The sequence below is a fragment of the Athalia rosae genome, chromosome 4, assembly GCF_917208135.1.
Source record: "Athalia rosae chromosome 4, iyAthRosa1.1, whole genome shotgun sequence".
Taxonomy (NCBI): domain Eukaryota; kingdom Metazoa; phylum Arthropoda; class Insecta; order Hymenoptera; family Athaliidae; genus Athalia; species Athalia rosae.
The window spans coordinates 8,403,852-8,424,224 of NC_064029.1; the positions used below are offsets into that span (position 1 = coordinate 8,403,852).

At 44.0% G+C, this 20,373-nt stretch overlaps 1 protein-coding gene across 7 annotated transcripts in view; it reads left to right on the top strand.

Moving 5' to 3' along the window:
• LOC105684468 (rho GTPase-activating protein 20-like) overlaps positions 1-20,373 on the top strand; it is a 143,693-nt gene that overhangs the window by 105,178 nt on the left and 18,142 nt on the right. Inside the window, exons 1-2 of one of the 7 annotated variants that reach the window (XM_048654052.1) lie at positions 9,021-9,105; positions 11,022-11,242. The exons of 5 other annotated variants lie outside the window; for them this stretch is intronic. In XM_048654052.1, coding sequence (XP_048510009.1) covers positions 11,138-11,242 — 105 coding nt within the window. In that variant the 5' untranslated portion in view covers positions 9,021-9,105; positions 11,022-11,137. Of the gene's footprint in view, positions 1-9,020; positions 9,106-10,678; positions 11,243-20,373 lie in introns of those variants that run through there. One more of the 7 variants, XM_012397818.3, reaches the window with a different exon arrangement.

Here is a 20,373-nt window from a genome sequence, read left to right on the forward strand (position 1 = left end):
CTCTCCACGTCCGAGATCACGCTTATCTCTCGTTACATTCATCTTACGACTCGATCGAATGACGATATCTCCGCCCGAACGTTTCAGTCGCCGGTATTCTGCAGCTTCGATCGCCAATACGTACAGTACGTTGATAATAATCGTCGATCGTCAACGTCCTTTTTGTCGTTATTCTTTTTTCCCTTTTCTTATCCCTGTGACTAACTACCCCGTGGCATGGTCGCGTAATATCCTCAACGTATTACACGTCGTACCTACATGGATGTGAGGGAACGGTATATATTCACCCTCGCGAATTCACCGCTTCGTACGCCTCTGTTAATAACTTTCTTCTTCTCGTTTTTTTTTTTTTTTTCTTTCCATTTTGTCACGGTTAGATTTTACCCGATAGCACTTTATGGGAAGCGGTGTGCAGCGGGGATTCGATATCCGCAGTTGGCGCGCGCGCGGCCAACGAGTATAATTTCTCGTATGCCTTGAAAGATGATGATAGTGGACTCTTTGCATCGACAGCAGCTAATTGGTTGGGTTTGTAATTTCCATCGCTGTGACTTATTGCCGAGTCCGAGAGTTACGTCGTACGTACGTACGTACGGTACGGGGGGAAAATATAAAGATCCTCGGTGTGTAGAAAATTCTCGCTAGTCCGCGTTACCACCGAGCACGGGGTTAGGTTGGTAGGGTATTTTCTGCCGGCATCAGCAGCATCGGCTATGATACGGTTCATCGAGAAATTGTGAGTGAGGAGGTTAGCCGCGATTCTCAGGTGGGTATTAAAAGATCGCGTTTCTGTGCTTTATATCCAAACGAGTATAGAGCACAACGGCAGCATCGGCAGCAGCGGCTACTCTCTTCTTCTCCCGGCTCACGAAATTAAATTTAATCACCCTCGTAAAGTGTCTCGGTATACTCTACCGGTAGTAAATCTTTCGTAAAAGGAAATTATGAAAAATAATAATAATAATGAAAGGAGTAATTATGGCAATATGCTATCGGTATATTATACAACGGGGCACACAGGGTTTAGAACGCGAGTAAAGTTGTGCTCCTCCCGTCGTCTGCTTTATGTCCATTAAAATGGAACACAGAGGTTCTATTGAAGAGGCTAAAACCTCTTACTCTACAATCCAATTTGATGCAATGGGATATGCAACGATGCTTTCTGATGCACCGACCGGTTAAACGGATAAAAAAAAAACTCCCTCTTTACTCTCTTTGGTTACTAATGCCCCTGCGAGTGCTGCGGTTTTTTTTTCTCCTTTTCTTTCCTTTTCTTTTTCTCTTTTTCTCTTTTTTTTTTTCCCCCAACTTTTTGTCCGTCGTGCAATGTCCGAGATAAAACCTTCCCTTCGACGTTACCGATGTGGGTCGCATGTTGTACCGATTATGATAGTGATAAATTAATCCATTGATTCGTCGGATGGAATGGCTCGTACGGTATAAAGCGATGCTCGAAGGGTCAAACGAGGCAATTCAGGGTTCATCGACGGTTTTTCTGCTGGGATTTTTCTCAGCCTTAAGGTCATGAATCATGAACAAACGTTACTACTTGTCAGTTTCTCATAGAAAAACAGCTGGATATTTATCAACAAACTCGCAGTGGCAACCGGCGTCTTTGAATTCCTTACATTTTGACTTCGCGGCACCGACGATCGTTTTTTTTTTTCTTTTTTCTGTTTTCTTTCGTGCCAACGATTTTATTAACTTTACACGGAGACGTGCGAAGACGGTCAAGGTTACTCCATGGGATTTAGTATTTCGAATGTGGAAAGAGAATTTATTACAGTACACGACCAGCGGCGAACACGCGGTATATTTTTTCAACACTCTGTGTAGTTAGTATTCAAAATCAAGCCATTTAGAGTCGTGGATATATTCGAGAAAATCGAAAGATTTATTCAAATCTTCGCTCGGTCGAAAATGTTTGACGGGGATAACCCCGTGCGATGGTCATTTTTATTTCGTCTCGATTTCCATTAATTTTATGTATTTCGTTATGCTTTTTCAGTTTAACGACAACCCGTCGAAGCGTTCTTTTTTTTCCTCTCTTTACAAAGTATTAAAAATCAAAAAAGGGATGTTACAACGTCCCAGGCTTCGGCTTATCGCGTCGATTCTCCGACCGATGATATTAAAAGTCGATGAAACAAGGAGTGAGCCGGAGCGAGATAAGTGAAAGGGATTATATGGTTATTGGTGGTAGTAGAGGCGAGAAATTGTGGATGCAGCTAGGACAATATTTGTCAATTGATAAAAGAGGAAGAACGGAGATATATTTTCTCCACGACCTCGAACCAAAATCACTTTTTCTATTTCACACACGTATGCGAGTACGATACACGGTCGGTCGAGTCATCGCGCGCTCAGCGAACCGGACAATTAAAATTCTGCGTCGCGTCATATCGAATCGCATAAATAACGCGCTCTGTATATCACTGCGCAGTGCTTGGAAAGATTACAAAAGAAAACAACAACGAACGAAGGGCGGTCTTATCGAAATTGAATCGAGTCGAACAGGTTGAAGAAGAAACTTCTCTGATATAAGATAATTGCCGTGTGTACGCGACATAAGTCGTTCGGCTTTCAGAAACCATTTATGCTTAGAATCCCCATTGTTTTTTACGAGTGCAACATTAACGTTCCTCGATACGTAATTAAGTTGCGCGATTACCACCGTCTTCGTCGGATATGATCTTGAACCCGTTTCCTCCCTTCCTACGAGATTGCGAAACGCAATTTGCAACCACTCACAATTACCTCGTCCGAGCCATCTCGTCGATTCATTAATACCGCGCGCTCTCTGCACATTCGGTAGAACCTGCGATCCTCGGAGACTAGCTCGATGCCCTTCGAGGACTCTTGCCATTCTGATGTACCGAGGCCTGATCAACCGGGTCATTACCTCAATGATTCACTCCTGCGCACAGATGTTCACACCCATTACCGAAATCGAAAAGTGTTTCGAAAGGGGTTCCACCGCACGGCGATAAATCCCCATGAAATTTTTTTACAGCTGTGATAAGTGACGCGCATTCGTGCGATGGGGATCAACGAGTTTTTCGTTTTCATAAATCTCCTCTCTTTATCGGGATAGAAGGGAGTCATTGACGGACTAAAGAGTATCCCGATCCAATTCGCGCCTCCATAGGCAGCTGTAAAATATGTGATTAAGGTTCAGAATATAACGAAGCGAGACTCTGAGCTGTTAGAACGTGAAGTAAAAGAAGAAAGAATAAAAAAGAAAAAGCGAAATCTGCCGCAGAGCTGAGAAAGACGCTTTCAGCATACCATGCAACTGTTCATTCATTCGTTATCTTTAGCTGTTATATGTATACATTTTACACGCGTGCGGAACACTTTCAGAGTAGAGAGATAATTAGAATATGGCAGAGGCGACGGGGAGACGGGGTTAACGCGTTGAAGAAAATCAAAATTATTTATCAATTTTTTTTCTCTCAAATATTCATCCCGTCCGATTCGCGTGTACGGTGCTCATACTTATTAGAAATTACCCCGATATAAATACGTCCGCGCGTATAATATTGCCGACGATATGCAACTAGTTACGCATTTCACGGGATGAATATCGCCGTCTCTCCTTACTTTATAACCGCTGCGTCTGTAAGCTCTGGAAATACCGAGGAGATTCAAGGCGATCAAGGGTATTAGGAGACCGCAGCTTATAAGCCCTCCACGATGTCACAGTAAGCGCGGCCTGTTTGTTCACCCGTTCGGTAGTGGAAGATGCTTGAGCCACAGATGCCCCGCACACACTCGCGCTCTTCGAATTTTTCTTGACAACGCACCTGATCACCCGCACGTACGCGTCGCGACGCCATTTTTACATTTTCTTTTTTTTTCTTTCTCTCCTCTAGTTTTTATCATCGCTTCTATTCAAAGGGGATATTCGTCGAATGAAATTTATTTTCGCATTCGAACGTATACCTGTAAGCGAATTCGAATGTTCGGCAGGTTTTTTCTCAATTTGTGCATTACTTCATCAGCAGCATCAAATCATGTGTTTAACACAATTTGTTTTTTTTCTTCTTCATTTCTAAACTTTTTATTTTAATAGTTTTAGGATGTTTTGAGAAATAAAATTTTATAGCGTGTTGAGAGTTTGATTCTCAATTTACGACCCATTACACATATATATATATATATATTCTGATTCGTCACGCATTGGGGGAAATAAGAAAAAAAAAAACTGAAAAAAAAAAAACCGTTGAAAAAATTTGATCCGAGGAACGCCCCGATCCCCCTGAAAATAACGTTCCCGCCTCGGGGCACCGCATGGGTAGAGAATTTATTTTATTTCATCGGAGTTCTTTTTTTCACCTTAATTTTTCAAAGGCATTTTTCCTCTCGACAGTTTTCAAAACTAAGGGTCATTTTATGACTGCAATATGAGGGCGCGATTCCGAGTCATCTGACGACGACGGATATAGGCGCCCATTATATTACGTTAACGTACGTGGACACGTGACTTTTTATGTCTCTCTAGTTTTTACACTTTGCGACGAAATGGGGAGAACAAAAATTTTTTTGTTCAAAAGAGAAAATAAGTAAATAAGAAAATAAAGCGTCGGTATATATGTGTGCAGGAATCATACCGCGGGTGTAATAAATTTATTATCACACAATATATTCGTGGGGTCAGATATGGTATTTATAATCTCACGGCGCGAGAACGTTGCTCACTCTTACTTGTCAACGCTATAAAACGGCCGTTGAATTTCTTCACCTGTTTTTATGTCGCTTCTAATCGAACTAAAAAAACTTCTATTTTTTTGTTTTTTTTACTTTCTCCGGTTCCTCGGTTTCAAACCTCTGCTCGTTTTCTGTTTGACCAGCGATTCGTTACGGCAATTTTCGAATTCTAGACAAAAGATAGAGATGGAAAAATCTCTTTCGAAACAAATCTTCGCGTTAGGCACACGTGCTGCACAACTCCTGGGAAAGAAAGTTTTTTCTTTAGTTTTTTTTTTTGCTCCCATTCCAACCTTGTTTGCAGACGCCAACATTTGTGCAGAGGTGTCAAATTTTCTTTCCCGTAGATCAGCGGCAGTTTTCGAGCAAAATTTCTACCTCCAAGGCAGCGAAACGACCGACCGGAGAGAAGTTATATACCTAGTTGGTGGAAATTCGAACGGAATACAAGACCGTAGTAGCTAGTAGTATTCGTTCATCGATACGCAGGTGGGACTACAGACCCTTCAACGACTCTCGAAGCAGCGGAGCTCATGTCGGTCCCTTAGGGTGATTTTTTGTGGGAGTGTTTGAGATAGGATACGCTAGGAACAGCCAAATTTCATCTAGCGATGTTCAATCAACGATCGTAATATTCATTGAACGAAAATAATTTTCACGACAATTTTCGAATGACTGGCGTATTTAAGCGGAACGACGAAGATCTACGGCGTTATTTCGCTGGGATGAGAACCCCCGGTCCCTAAAATCCAAGATGTATCCGAAGGGCCAATGACAGAGCCGGGCCTTATCCCTCCCAAACCTCGCAGGACGAAGAAAAATCTACAGTATCCGATCGTCCCGTGCAGCGGTGTCGGAAATCTGGGAGAGTTAGTTCGACCTGAGCATCGGTGGCGTGAACTGTGCAGGATCTGTGTCGATTTGAAAGAAAACAAAAAAAAAAAACAAAGAAAAATTTTTCATTTCATCTCGCGAGTAACGGGCGCGGTGAGACATGCGCAAAAATGTGCATCACTACCGTTGAGATCCAGGTAATTTTCGCGCTGAAGAAAAAAAAAGAAAAAGTTAATGGAAATAAAAAATCTTTAACGATTCTGACCTGGCGTTCTTCTCGGGTTATTTCCTCTCGCACACACGGCGGCGGTGTATATTTATTTGAAATATGATTTGTGTCTTCCTATTACAGGTATACAACCCCACTGTCACTCTCCCCGGGGAATCGGTAATTATATGCTAGATATTCCCGGGGTTTTCCCTGACACGTGTAACAATATTTCAAGACCAGGAAATCGCGGTGCAGTTTTAGAAAGAAATCGTTCTTCCTTCAATTTATTTTACCTCGAGAATTTCTCAGCCGCAACACGTGTGTACCGGTGGGCACGTGTACGGAATTTAATATCAACCGATGCGGTAACCCTCGTTCGTGGCGTCGTGAAATTCGGAATCAGGTTCACTCGGGGGAAAATGGGATGGAAATTATTTCGGACGATTTAAAAAATGTGTTAAAGTCATTACGGAATAATCTTATCTATCTAATTATTCCTCAAAGAATATAAATTGGTACTTCTTTTTTTGTTTCCTTACGAAATTAAAACTACGTGTTACGAGAAACTTATTCCTAACAACAAAACTACATGCATGCTATAAATTATCCCATTATCTGTGTATCTAGAATCCACTTATATACTCATTAAAACGATCCTTATGCTTTTGTGCACCTCGGAGATAATTAACTACACAAGTACTGTGCCGGTAGAAAATCACACGTTGACTTTTTTCGTAAGGATGAAAATTAAATAAATTTATTTATATATGTTTTTATTTTTTCTGTGTTTCAGGTAAGCCAAAATGATATTCCTATCGAACGACGTTATACGGTGTGATGAGCTTTCCGGTAAGTCGTCCGTCACACGCATCGGTTAGCTGTAATTCGAGCGCGAGGAAGATTCAGAAATCGTATATCGGCGCGGTACCGCAAAGAAGATTCGATCGAAAACTTTTCTCGTCGCTGAAATGAGTTTGAAATCGGTGAAAATGATGTTTGATCCTCCGAAGCGATAAAAATGCAAAACCACGAGTGATATAACCATACGGGATACCTGTTACTACTATCCCGTGCACCGACTGGTTTACGGAATTTTAACAAGTCCTAAATTGCTCCACGCTTCAATCATTTTCAGTATAGTTTATGTGCCTACGCTCACCTTATGTACACCATATTTCCATAGACGAAGTTTTCTGTCGCGGTTACCGCGTCCCGTCTTTCTCTCTCTGTTTTCTCGCGGGCGTACAGCGAGAAAGGAGTCGACGACGACGATGATTCCGCTACAGCTGTACGATGATACCAGCTACAAGTGAATATCGGAGATCGGAAACTGTTTGATTCCCCCGCGAGTACTTTGATCGATTTTCCTTGTACATTTCAGTTTGTTATTCGCGATAAAGTCGTGTCGAACGGTAGCGGGTAGCGAGAGCTTATTCTCTCTCGGACCGCAGCGATGTACACGAGTGCAGCGCGTGTGAACACCCATACAGTTACAGGCATCCGTCGTGTGTATAAATTTCTGTATCCCGCGCGCGTCCGACTCCAGGACGAGCAGCTCCCCGGGTGGAGCATCCTCAATTCCCAACTGCAATGCCACTTCCATTGCACAGCTCGTTCTTTCTTTCTTCTTTCTTCTCTCACCGTGTGTTACCTGTTCTTTTTCTTCTTTTTTCTATTCTTTTTTCTCAATTTCTCTCACACATTCGCCGTCCTCTTCTCTCCGCTGTAATACCCCCGAGAGTATGAAACACGGAGTGCGCTTATCTTTTGCTTCTTTCGCATTCCACTTTGCGAATCTATATGTACCCCATACCTCACCTCGATTATTTTATTGCTCCACCCCACCGGTGCAACCTGCAACGACTGCGGGTCTACGTGACTCCGTAACTCGCGGATCACGGAGGCGTCGTGTGCCTCATGACTCGGATATCGCGAATTCGAATACCGATATCGATTCGACGACGCCGACGCGCGTTACAGATTTTCTCATTCAATTGTTCGCCCTCGTGTCGTTGTTTCATTTCGTTTGGAGCGCACGTGTAACGCGGTACGTATACAGAGATCCGCGTAGCATGTGGTTTTCATTCGGGTTTGTGCACATCCGTCGTTACGCTAATTGTCGCAATTGATGCCACCACCGCCATTACGGCTTTCAACGAATATAACGGCAAAAACGTATCATCATTCGCGTTATAGACATAGAAAACGGCCGGCAACTCACGGAAGTACCGGAAGTACGGATGAGACAATTTCCTGTCACGAGGGCCAAGGCTATACCTGTTGCGCTGCAAAAATATGAAAACCTTGTTCCGATCGGTGATAATTTTAGGAAGGGTAGATTATCGCGTAGGAAAATCTATGAAATCATCCTTTCGAAATTAGGGTATGGTGTAATCGCGTGACCGTGACATTTGAAATCCTCACGTTACGCAACGTCGGAATGAAAATCAAATGAAAAGAAAAACTTCGAACGTTCAATTTTTCATCACGTTACCAGGGACTCGTTAAAATTCATAATCACCGTCGTACTCTACGTAGTATTATACACGAATGCGCTACCACCGGAGCCACAACTCCACTCTACATTCGTAGAATATGACTCATTAATAATTTCGTCGCGTATATCGCCGTAACCTAAGCGATATATCGCTTATTGCGCTTTGGAATCCAATTTGCAAAACTTACACCTGTAATACTGGTATCGTTCGTTACAACTTTCGTGTACACTTACGTAGGCAAAAGAAAAAAAAAAAAACAACGGGGAACTACACCTAGAGTTTTTTACTCCCTCAAAACTTTTAACGAACGTTCTCCTCGTGTTGGGCAATCAAAAAAAATTTTCTCTCTCTCTCTCTCTCACTTTTTTCTCCTTTTTTTCTATCATTCTAAGTTAGCGGCGTGCGGAGCACGTGTCGCACGATTTGCAAATTTTGCAAATATCTCGTGCAGAAAACTGGTATGCGGTGAAATATTTATAACGCGTATAACACTCGCACGCACGATTCGTTCATATGTTAACTCGTAGTACGTACACGTACTCGTAAACAGGGGTACGGTATCGAATTAAAAAAAATGTGCACATACATTAGACACATATATAATAGTAATTATAGCAATGAATGAAGAAAAAAAAAAAATGAAAATGAAGTGAAGAAGAAGGAAAAAAGTAAGAGAGAGAGAGAGAGACAAAAAAGGTTTTCAACTTCATTTCCATTAGCTACGCATGAGTAAAGTATCGGGTAGGAGTTACGATAATAGTTTACGTATTACTTGCCATCGCGTATAGTTAGAGGAGTGCGCGGTGTGCAATGTGTAGTGAGTGCATCGTAGTGCGGAGCTACCAAAGAGAGGTAACTCGACTTTGCGTGTACTTTCGTATCCGGTAGATACCAAGGCTACGGTCATATAAATTAGTGTAGCCTCTAGGTACTATTACGAAGGTTCTCAATCCGCGGTACCGAACCTCCACCTCCTTATCGATTCCGCGTCTACCTACCGCGATTTTGAAGGCGCAACTTGCGTCCATACGTTACTCGCAGCCTCTCTCAACGACTATCCGCATACACGATCTCTGTAAGCGTAATCCGCGCCCGACAAACGGCCGTGGAAATCGCGCTCGCTGTATATTTCATTTCGGTTTTTGTTTTTATTTTTTGCTAATTTTTTTCTCCGCTTTCAGTTCGCGCTTTATTTAATTTGTTTTCGTCAGATGCACAGTGTGATCATTGCTCGGAAATACAACATTATCTATGCTCTATTTCTAGATTTAAATTTAAAGAAATAAAAAAAAGAAAAAAAAACAAACGTTGCAGGTATAAAATTATTGCGGTAGGATTTCGACGGTGTGAACTAGCGAGGGGCTTTTTATCGGCGGCGTGGACGGGGTCCGCTTCGGTGCAAGTCTAATTGACGTGCAACACGTACATGCGGAATGGCAATTCATTTGAAAGCGTCGTCGTAATTTCCCGTTTAGCAATGGAATTCTTCTAGAAATATAGAAATTATGATTTATCGATTAGCCACGGTTAACCCAGATAGATTATAGGCGTCGGTGCGGCTCGCGTTCGGTTCGCTTCCTGCTGCATTCTTACCAGTAGTTTTATACAATTACGTAGGTTATGCACCTGGCTACCTGCGCGCGATGATTCTTTGCCAATTTATATTAAATAATCGCCGTTTCTTCCTGCCGACATATTTTCACTCGGTAATTGATCTATTTTCACCGGTTTGTTTTTTTTTTTTTTTTCTTTTCACAGATAAGACCCGACGCGCTTTGCATAGGTGTGCGCGCGTCCGTGCAACACACCTATAACCGACCTCGTTCTCGTTTGACCAACGGGCGATAACTTCGTAATAATCCTAAACTGTATCGGTCAACTCGGCCGCTAATATTCTCCTCCGCACGCTCCATGCGACTCCGCTTACTAATTAGCTTCTTCGGAATATTTTCAAAATGACCAATAACAAATCCCGTCCAGAGCTGCACCTCGTTTCGCTTAACTGCGGAGACGAGCAGTCGTGAATCATAAATCGAAGTGTGTTTGTTACGCGAGTCTCACACTTTTACGTAAGCTTGTGCAAATAGCATACGCAGATAATAACTCATTCATAACGCGTTGCGCAGGTGAAATTTTTACCTGCGTTTTCAATCGCGTTTAACGATAATTAAAGGGGGGCGGGGGGGGGGGGGGGGGGTGGAGGGGCGCGCGATCGCCAGCGTAGAACGAGAGCTCGCGCGCCTTTTCGGAGTTTCGGATTCTTAGACCAAATCGTTTAGTTTCCGAGGACGTTTATATATATGTATATATATATTCTTTTTTTAATTAATTTTAGTCAAGCTGTTCATGTCGTCTAGCGACGCACGTGTGCATCTCGTCGACGCAGCGGCCTATACTTGGCCTGGTGCGCTGCTAGAACCCGCAGTGTGTCTCGTTCGTGCGCCAAGGAAACGCGTCTTCCGACTCGCATCTTGCACTTAATATATATACCGATAATATTACGCGAGGATACTCCTCCATCGGCGTGCACTCGTTGCCGATATTGTTGCCTTGCTACCGGAGTTGTAAATAACGCCTGATTATCTCACAGCACCGAGACTCCGTGTATACGCGGGTTAACGGTAGCGACGATTTTTTCCCACGTGGAACGAACGCCTATTTTTTTTTTTTTTTTTTCTTCTTACTCACCGCGCGTATAAACCTCCGGAGAATTTACACACCTCTTTACGAGGGTCGTAGTCTCTCAACGATATCGTTACTCCGTACAGGTGCGTGTACCTCATAGACAGTTTCATTCCACCCGGTTCATCGGAAGATATAATTGGATACGTGGATAAAATTTTTACTTCCCAAATATCGCGACGAAGTACACCGTAATAGACTTATGTATTGTTCACCGAAATGTGTTGGTTGGTGCAAAGTTCATACAGTGATGTGGTTTAAGTATCACAAGGGATATTACAATGTTCAAAAACTGCATCAGGATCTGGTGAGTTTTTTCAATCGAATTAATCTTTCGAATCAAACCTCGGAATCGAAGTATCGATCGATGCGACGCGTTTCATTTCGTTCCATTTCCCTTGCCATCGGATGCATCGTACGGTCGGTCCGACTCGAGATTCAAGACTCGAGATTCCACTTGCGCGCTCGGTGGAAAACACTTGTAAATACCTCGCTTTGCGATAGTGTGTGAACTCTAACGTGAGTTTTGTATAGAGTTTTTTCTAGTTTCTTGTTCTTTTTTTTTTTCATTACCTCGCCAAAGCTCCGATGCCGCGAGGTCAACCCTCGAGTTATTAACCCTACGATTAGGGGTGATGCGTCGCGATATTACGTACCTACATACCTCTGTACCTACTCGAATACGGATGGGTTCGGGACACCCACTCCTCGTTCGAACAAACTTTTACGAAACGGTGTACGGGAGAAGCACGAGGAGTTCAGAAGCACGGGCACTTCTATCGCTAGCTGCCCGTTCGCTTAGCGAAGCGTGAGATAGTCTGCTTGGATGAGTTCCAGTTGGTTATTTCGATGCAACCGCTCCTTTCCGCTGCATCTCTCCCCCGTGTTTTCACCATCATATTATTTTTGTTCTCTTTCTTTATTTCGGTTTATTTTATTCACTTTTTTTCTTTACCTCTTCTATCTATTTTTCTCTCCTCCTCGTTCGACTCCCCCGTTAAATTGAACGCCGCGAGCGCGCGCGTATATAACGCTCTACACCGGTGCATCGCCGATTCTATTTCGGTTCGGAAGCTCTTCACGTAAGCGTATCCGGTTACGGAAATAAAACTATAACACGTCGAAATAGACAAACCCTTCCACGCACGGCCCACATAGATTACCGGGAAGCTGCGAGTCTTATCGGCCGAATAATCGATCACTCGACCGTCCGGATGAACGTTGAGGACAAGTGGGGATATTTGGAATCGACGACCGAAATGTCAACGACCAAAAAACATGGGCCAGTAACTCGAACGACGTGACTTCGGAGAAAAATAACACTCGAAAACTCGACGCTGGGGTACGTTCGTGTTTTTGGGGGATACGCCGCGCTCCGGCATATCTGTCATGCCTACCTGTCTGTCCGAGTAATACGTGAGGGTGCAGCTAACGCCAAGCTAATAGTTTTCGTCGTAGGGTTGTCTACTTTAAACATACGCTCTTGGCAATCTCGTGTTGAGCGAGTTTCGCATACAGAAATATGGTCCTGCAGGAAAACTCAATCGCAACTTTTTACGTTTTGTACATTTTGGGAATACGTACGTGTCTAACTAGCAGGACGGTGAACCTAATGGTAATTCTGTGAAAACCGACTTCTTCTTCTTCTTCTTCTTATTATTCTTCTTTTTCTTCTACGGACGGTGTTGGCAATTTATTTTCGTCATTCATAAATCTTTCGCGAGTATGAAAATTTACTCGTCGCTTTCAGACTCCTCTATACTCTGCCGCTCCTCCCGCAATTCTTTTTTACTTTTTTATCTTTTCGACTAAATTTTCTACGTGACCAGGAATGAGAAATTCCATTTCAAGCATCGACATAGCATCTTCGCGTTATAATTACATTGTTTCATTTATTGGCTTATTAGAAACAATATACCCTGTGGAGGAAATTCACATTGGATCGTGTAAGACAATGCGTAGCCTTCCGAGAAGGTCCGGTAATATGGGAAAATTTTGGGACTCCAATTTTACTATAATTCAACATTCCTCGTAAATATGTACTATACATACGCGAGCTTTGTATATTCGAAATTACAGGGTAGTGCATAGATTTTCGGGAATTTTTCTTTTCGTATTTTAATTTTTTTACGAGAAGACATTCGCCGGTTAATGAGCAATTAATTGACTGAAACTACGTTCTGATTTCCATATCTGAAAGTTTGGACAAACTTCTAACTAGTGTATAGTTATTATTAACCTATTCAAGTGGAGTGTCGTTAACCGATCGTAAAACTCTTGAGTCTCTTTGGTAATCATCTCAGTCGTTGGAACAAAACGAACCGATAGGTCGAATCCAGCACCGGGTCCATCGATCGCACGAAGTAGTTGACCTCTACGGAAGCTCCGGGGTCTCATTAAACTACAAATTAGTTTTATCGTGACTTCGGTCAAGGCGGTTTCTCTCCCCCCCCCCTAGTCTTCGGCCTCAACTGTTGTTACGGGCGGTGTTGCGGCCGCACCTGGTATCCGGAAAACGCGTCTACCGTTCGCCACGAACTTCAATTACAATTTCCTCACCTCGACGTAACGAAATTATCCGTCCATTAAATCATCCGAGGTCCACATTATCATTCGCGTGATACGAATTAACGATATCGTCATTTCTCCGTCGACATAATAACCCGGTAGGCGAGATATTAACGAAGTTTTAAAATTTAAATGTAACTGTAAATGGCAAATAATTACGGCGTTCGATCGAGCCGCTTTTACGCACGTATACACCGCGGTAGGTGCACTCGAATACTGGTTATAAGTCTGGACAAAACTAGGCTAGGATAGCCAAGGTTGGGTTGGGTTTTATAAGGAGTTATGTATGCCGAACAAAGCTGCGATAACGGCTTCTTCACATAACCGGCATTAAACTTGGTCTCCACGTTACAAGATAGAGAAGCAACATCCCAATCGGCATTGACTGTAACGCGTTTAATAATATCGAACGCGTTACATGCATCTGACATGCTAGATTTCATTCCGTTTAAGGACACGCCGTACCTGCCCACCTCGCAATGCTGCAGTTTCGTCTACAGGTACAGGTATATACCGTATAATGTAAGCGCGTTATAACATTGGTACCTAACATCTGAAAAGCGTCCGTCCGTCCAACAGGTATTTCAACGTCGTCTGTAGAGCCGGCGATGCGTATTATTGATGATACTTCGATATCGCGCTCGCAGATGAATCGTACAACACGGGACAATACGCGGCGAGACTTTTTTTTTTTAAATACGCCGGGCGCGTATAACTTCGTAGCTATAACCGTCGAGCGCCAGTCGATAGAAGAAATATGCGGTACGGATGACTGTGCAAACATGATACAGTCTCGCGCTCTTATATAGTTGTATACGTATATACCTATGAGAAAAGCCGACGGTGGTTGTTGTGCGTCGTATCAATACTCCGGTATTTGGAATTCGATACCGCCAACGTCGATGTCAAACTGTCCGTTACAACGATCGGCTAACCCGTTTCCTCACATTTATACCCTATAATGTAACCCGTACGCTCGGGTAATTGTCTCCGTGGATATACTACGGCGTACACGAGCTGTCGGCGCCCCAAGTTCCCTCCGACGGTTAGTTTCTCTTTCCTTCGCGAAAGCTTTTCCAAATTCACGTTTATCGCGTGGTTGCACTGCGCCCCGTTTTTCCATTTTCCCGATTTCTTCTCATTCGGGTACATATCTCGTCGCCAAAAATTGACGGCGGAACGAAAATTTGCTCGTCACCCCTCCCGAGGGATCGAATTTTCGGGCGCGTTAGCTCAAAATTTTACCACCAGACGACGACGACGACGACGTTACACCTATACCGATTCCCTCGTCAATGTTGGAATGTCTTTCAGTACCGCGTTGTACCTGTTGAGTTACGGACGTTTGTTGTCCCACTCTGCCAACTATTTGACACTTTCCCAGTCTTAATTGAAATTTGTGATTCTTTTTTTTTTTTTTTTTTCTCCTCTTTTCCCAGTTTCTAAGATATTATTCGGCCGTCACCTCCCACTCACATTTAACCTGTGGTAATAGAAGTCGGATCGCGTCTCACGGTGGAGAAAGTACGCATACAATTAATGGTCGGAACAGTAGTTTTTCGGCGTTAAATGATGAAAAATTAAAAGTTTCACCAGTGTAAATGCGGACGGAAAGTACCGAGGATCTCCTGCCGAGGGAATCTATTATGTGGAATTACTTGTGTTCGAAATTTTTCAATAACACATATCAGGTCAGAAAAATATTTAATTAATTAAGACCCGTGTCGTATGAAATTTATCATCAATGAAAAGAAGTGCGGAGTGTTAATTATTTGGAATATGGTTCGCTTGACGATGGGAGACTCTCAATTGATGGTAAATAACAATTGAAAAAAAATAATTATTTGGAGGTTTTTTGATTATAATCGGGGTGGATGTTACGTAATCGGAGGTGACGCGGGAAACGTTGAACTTTGACCCGCGTCAGAAATTCCTGTATCGGTGTTGCACCGCGTCGCTCTTACGTAATTATAAATAAATGACCCATTTGGCAGTGTCTCAATTCTAAAGGAGTCGAGATATTCCGCGAACGATTTCCGATAATATGACAAGTCCTCGTGGCGCGTCTCGAGGGAGGCGAAGCGCAGGGCGAAGGTGACGGAAACACGATGGTACGAAAGGAACCGTCGTCGTTTGAAGTTATTTTGATAACTGGGCTGGTGCATTGACCGGCTCAACGACTTCTCCGCTCGGAATTCAAATTCCGGCTATTTTTCTTCGCTTTTTATTGTCTAGGCCACGTATTACGCTTGATTTTAAATTCGTTGTTTAACTGAAATAGCGGTTCCAAAAATTCGAGGTTGGGCTTTATTACGCCGTGTCTGGTTTAACTCGCCCCAATGCGGAAGAATTCGCTATTCGCCGAATTGAATTTTCAAACGAAATATATCAATCTTATATACAAGCTGCCAACTTTCTAAGGGTGGTGATAGGTGCCCGTTCGTTAGACGCCCGAGGTGATCGGGACGGAAACGAATTTCAATTTTATTTATAATCCTCTAACTGTACCCGTCAATCAAAACGGATTGCAATATCAACGCCGATTCGTACATACCTCGCAATACCCATACACCTGTACGTTCAAGTATGTATACCTGTGTACGTATACCTCTATGTGACAGTTTTACCGTTGGCCAACTATAAGCGAGCCTAGATCTGATATGAATTCAGTCGCGATATCCTGTGTATTATATATTTTTTAGCAAGTTATCTGATCGCCTTAAAAATCCTTACTAATTGGCGATTTCTTTACGTCGATATTGATTTATCTATCGATTACATAAAAGGCACCGCGCTTAACCAATCGGTATTCAAATCCATCGCGTAGACCCCGAGTACTTTGATTAAATTTGTTTTCATCGATTGACCATTGGGTTTAATTTCACGGGAGAGCGATCGAGACTTGAAAAATCATTCACGAAATTGGAAATAAGGTAAAAAGGAGATGTGATAATGCGCGAAATGAAACTGACACCACCCAACGAAAGACTGTAAATTTTAACGGCGTCGCATTTGCATACGCGTAATTTTAACAATACGAAAATTTATTACGGAAAGATTCTCTTGTACGTTATTACGTCATGCGGATGGTTCGTGCGCGCGAGAAAGAAGATCAGGTATACACGAGTCAGCTCGAGAAATAGTTCGAAAGAGAGAAAATAAGGCTGAATAAGTTGTTTGTGAAAAGCTTCTGGTCCTGAAAAACAAAAACGTTGTAGAGATTACGGTTATCGAGACCTTCGAGAGTTGTAAAAATGTAATCTCTTACGGTAGCCGCGATTAGTGAAAGTGAAAAAAGGAAAAACAGGGCGCGGGCGGGACGACTTCTTCCCAAGTCCAGAACATATCTCCGGGACCCGGAGCGCTTTCAATTATTCTTCAGAAATTTCCAAAATCTCGGGTTCTCCCTGCGCTATCTTTTCCTTTTGATGGGCGTAGCGCTGCCCCTGCTTGATGTTTAAAAAAAACTCGTCCGCTCGCGGTGTCTCGTCTTTTGGAATAAGATCACTCGTCGAATGAAAATGTTCACTCATCCTTTCGCTCGTTCCTAATTCATTCTACGACCGAGTCGATTCAAGCTTTCGGAATGGATTTTACGCATTCTTGCGATGACTAAGCCAACTTCAATTTTACTTCAACCGGAGCCTCGTCGGGTCGTTCCGAACGACTAAAGTACATGTCAGAACTCTCTTACGTGCACTCGACGCCTCTTGTGGTATTACTTATAACGTCCTCGACTAATCGGCGCGCCCTCAGAAATATTTCGAGAAATCGTCAGTTTATTTTATCCGCGCTTTGATCATTATTTGAGTTTGATATTTTCCATTCGCGTGCGTAATTTCGCTTCGAAATCCTAAGCGCGACTTAAAGTCCGACCGACATATCGAGCGGTCTTGATCTGGACTGCGACGACCGTTTCGTCGGCGTGTTCCAGTCGGAACTACGTACGTCCAATTTTTTTCGACTTTCCCGCATATTCAAATTTCCAGGATCCGTAGAATGGCCGCTGCTCGATGCACCTGGAATACACCTGAAACAGGTGAAAGAGAATGAGTTGCATCTCGTCGCGGGGTTGAATAATAACATTCGAACAACAATCGAGCGAGCTACTTTGAATTTGAATTCAAATCGCCTCGTTAAAAACATATCATTCTTTCACATGTTATTTCGTTATTTTTTTTTTTGCTCTCTTTCTTTCTTCTCATCCCTCCCGTGTCGCAACTCATTTTGTAATCACGAACGTACGCTGAAAACACTTTTGAAGAGGAATATTTTGTTTTCTCGTACGTCGGCCGATGTCTATTCTCTCGAGAAATTGATGACGAAAAGTCTCGATCAAACCGCAGTTATCGTCGCTCTCCGGTGTACGCTTCCTTCGTTTCATCGTACGCTGGTTCGAAACGAGGATCCTCCGATCCCGGCCAGATCTCATCAGCTTTCACGCTAAGCCCTCTTATTGTCTTCTGAATGGTTCACCGGGTGCACTGCAAGAACGGACGAGGTGACGTGTGTTGTTCGGCTTGCGATTTCCAGCTATACTGTTACACAGGCTACTCGGAAGGTATTGCGTTCCAACGAGCGTCGAGCACTGCGGCGAATAGGGATATCGTTTCGTGATTAACTGCGACAAGTCCGGGGTGAATAACAATTCCCTTGTAGTTCTTGAGCGGAGAGCGAACATCAGGCGGATTGGGTCCGGTGCAGGTTGACTTCATGTACAGAAAACGGTCGCGATACGGTTCGAAGCCGTCGAGTTCGATCAATGGGGGGGGGGAGGGGGGGATTTTATCGGGATACCCGCAACGCGTGTGCACACGGACTCATTTTACGCAATTATCATCACGGGCAATTGCAGCGCGTCTCGTGGCTTCGATCGCCGCTGCCGTATATATATACGTGAGCCGTTGGCGCTGAGCGGCGTCGGTGGTGCTCGCTGCAATTTAATTCTTCCTCTCTCTTCATTCTCGATCCCGAACCCCATTCGTTGTCCCGTATTTCGAGGTAACTCTTGCGGCTTCCACATGCACGCGGTGCAATGCTCCGCTCGTATTATTGTACCTTGTATATCCGCTGGACGCAACGTTGGCACTGTCGACACAACTTTGCGGCCCGGCATCGCGTTCGCTCGTCCGAATCGCCCGTGAGGTTAATCCGTAACTGCATATATCTATATATATATATATATATATATATATGTGTATGTTGAGAAAATATAAGTACACCTCTGGTGGTTTAGCTCGCCGAACGTAAGAAGACTTCCTAGTTCCTCTTCGTTTTCTCGGTAATCGTAATCCAGCACCGCGCGCGCGGATCTTTGTCCGGCCGACCGACCCGTCCGAGAACAATCGCGTCGCTGCTACGCGGTGCGGTGCGATGCCAGGCTACCGTCGATGAAACGTGTACGCCGTTGAAAGAGTAAAATAAACGCACCTGTTCGTAATAAATACAAGGAAAGAAGCTCTTCCGCGCGCGCGGTATCCCTTCTCCGTTTTATATACCTATGTTACAGGCGCGCTGAAATTATTGACCATGTTCGGAGGACTCTTATTCCAACGATCGTTTCTTCTCGTCTATCTACTCTTCTTTTCCCAATTTCATCCATCCCGTTCCTTACCGTGCTACGGCTCCGCTGACGCTCCGTATGACAACTATCGCTGAATACCTTGAAGGAATTTACGAGCGTCGACCGGCTCGGTTACCGATAGAGTTATAGAGGCGGACAGACGTCAATCGTAATCAAAGCGACCAACGACAGCTCTCCACCTCAACCGAGGTATATACCTTCTGATAAATTGGAAGACTTTGCGACGCTTTTGTCGCTCGTACCACCGTACGTGTATGTCCCGGCGGATTATCACCGTTCGTCACCCGATGAAATTAATTTCAACGACGAAAAGCCCGGGAAACATGTTCTTCCCTTATACCGTTCACCGTTTGATCAACGCAGGAGTAAAAATCAAAAAAAGGTTCGATAGAAGACGAACAGGGTTTCTGAAAATTACAGACCATTATCAGAAGCGCCGCGACACCGAGATCGGGAAGGATGTCTTCCATCATCTCGTCAAAGCTATACGGCAGCTCTGAAGTACTTTAGCGCATGGCTGAGGAGAAGGTAGAGAAAAAAAACGCAGCGGCACCACCGACCTCAGCATCGTCGGCGATGTTACGCGTCGATGGGGCTGTTCGCCATTGAGACGATAATCAGGGAAAAGAAGGTGAGGGGAAAGGGGGGGGGGGCTCGGACGAGTGTATGCAGAGGATGAACGGAGTGCGTATATTTGTGCGTAACCGCTTCGGGGCAAATAGCGCGCGGTGGTGGGCCTCGTCGGCATTGCTGCTGCTGCTGCTGCTGCTGCTGCTGCTGTATGGCTGCTGCTACCACGTTCCAAGGACACCCACTCCGCAGGTCCGCAGTTCTGAACTATTATCTCGCATCTCGCTAACGTCAGATCGGCGACGTTGCGACGCCCCTCTGACACCGGGAGTCCAGGTGACGCTCCCCCTTCAGCCATTCAAAGTACTACGCTGGTACCTACCTACCCACCTACCTACCCACCTACCAACCTCGTATACCTGATTCCCTTCGGTCGCTCGATCTTCGCTTCGTACTCGCGCCGGAGCAACAGCACCTGATCCCCCGGTCATTTGCTTCAACACACGTTTCATCCACGGTGATGATCTTCGTTTTAGTTACGATCGCCGGCGAACCATCGGGAATACCTCGATGCACTCCTGTGCGTGGATATACATATATGTATATCGTCCAACCTACAACTCGATCATCCGACCGTGGACCAAAGAGTTTCAGTTCTACGACGGTATTCAGGATTCCATGCATCATTCATCAATGACTCATAGCTCGATGAATTC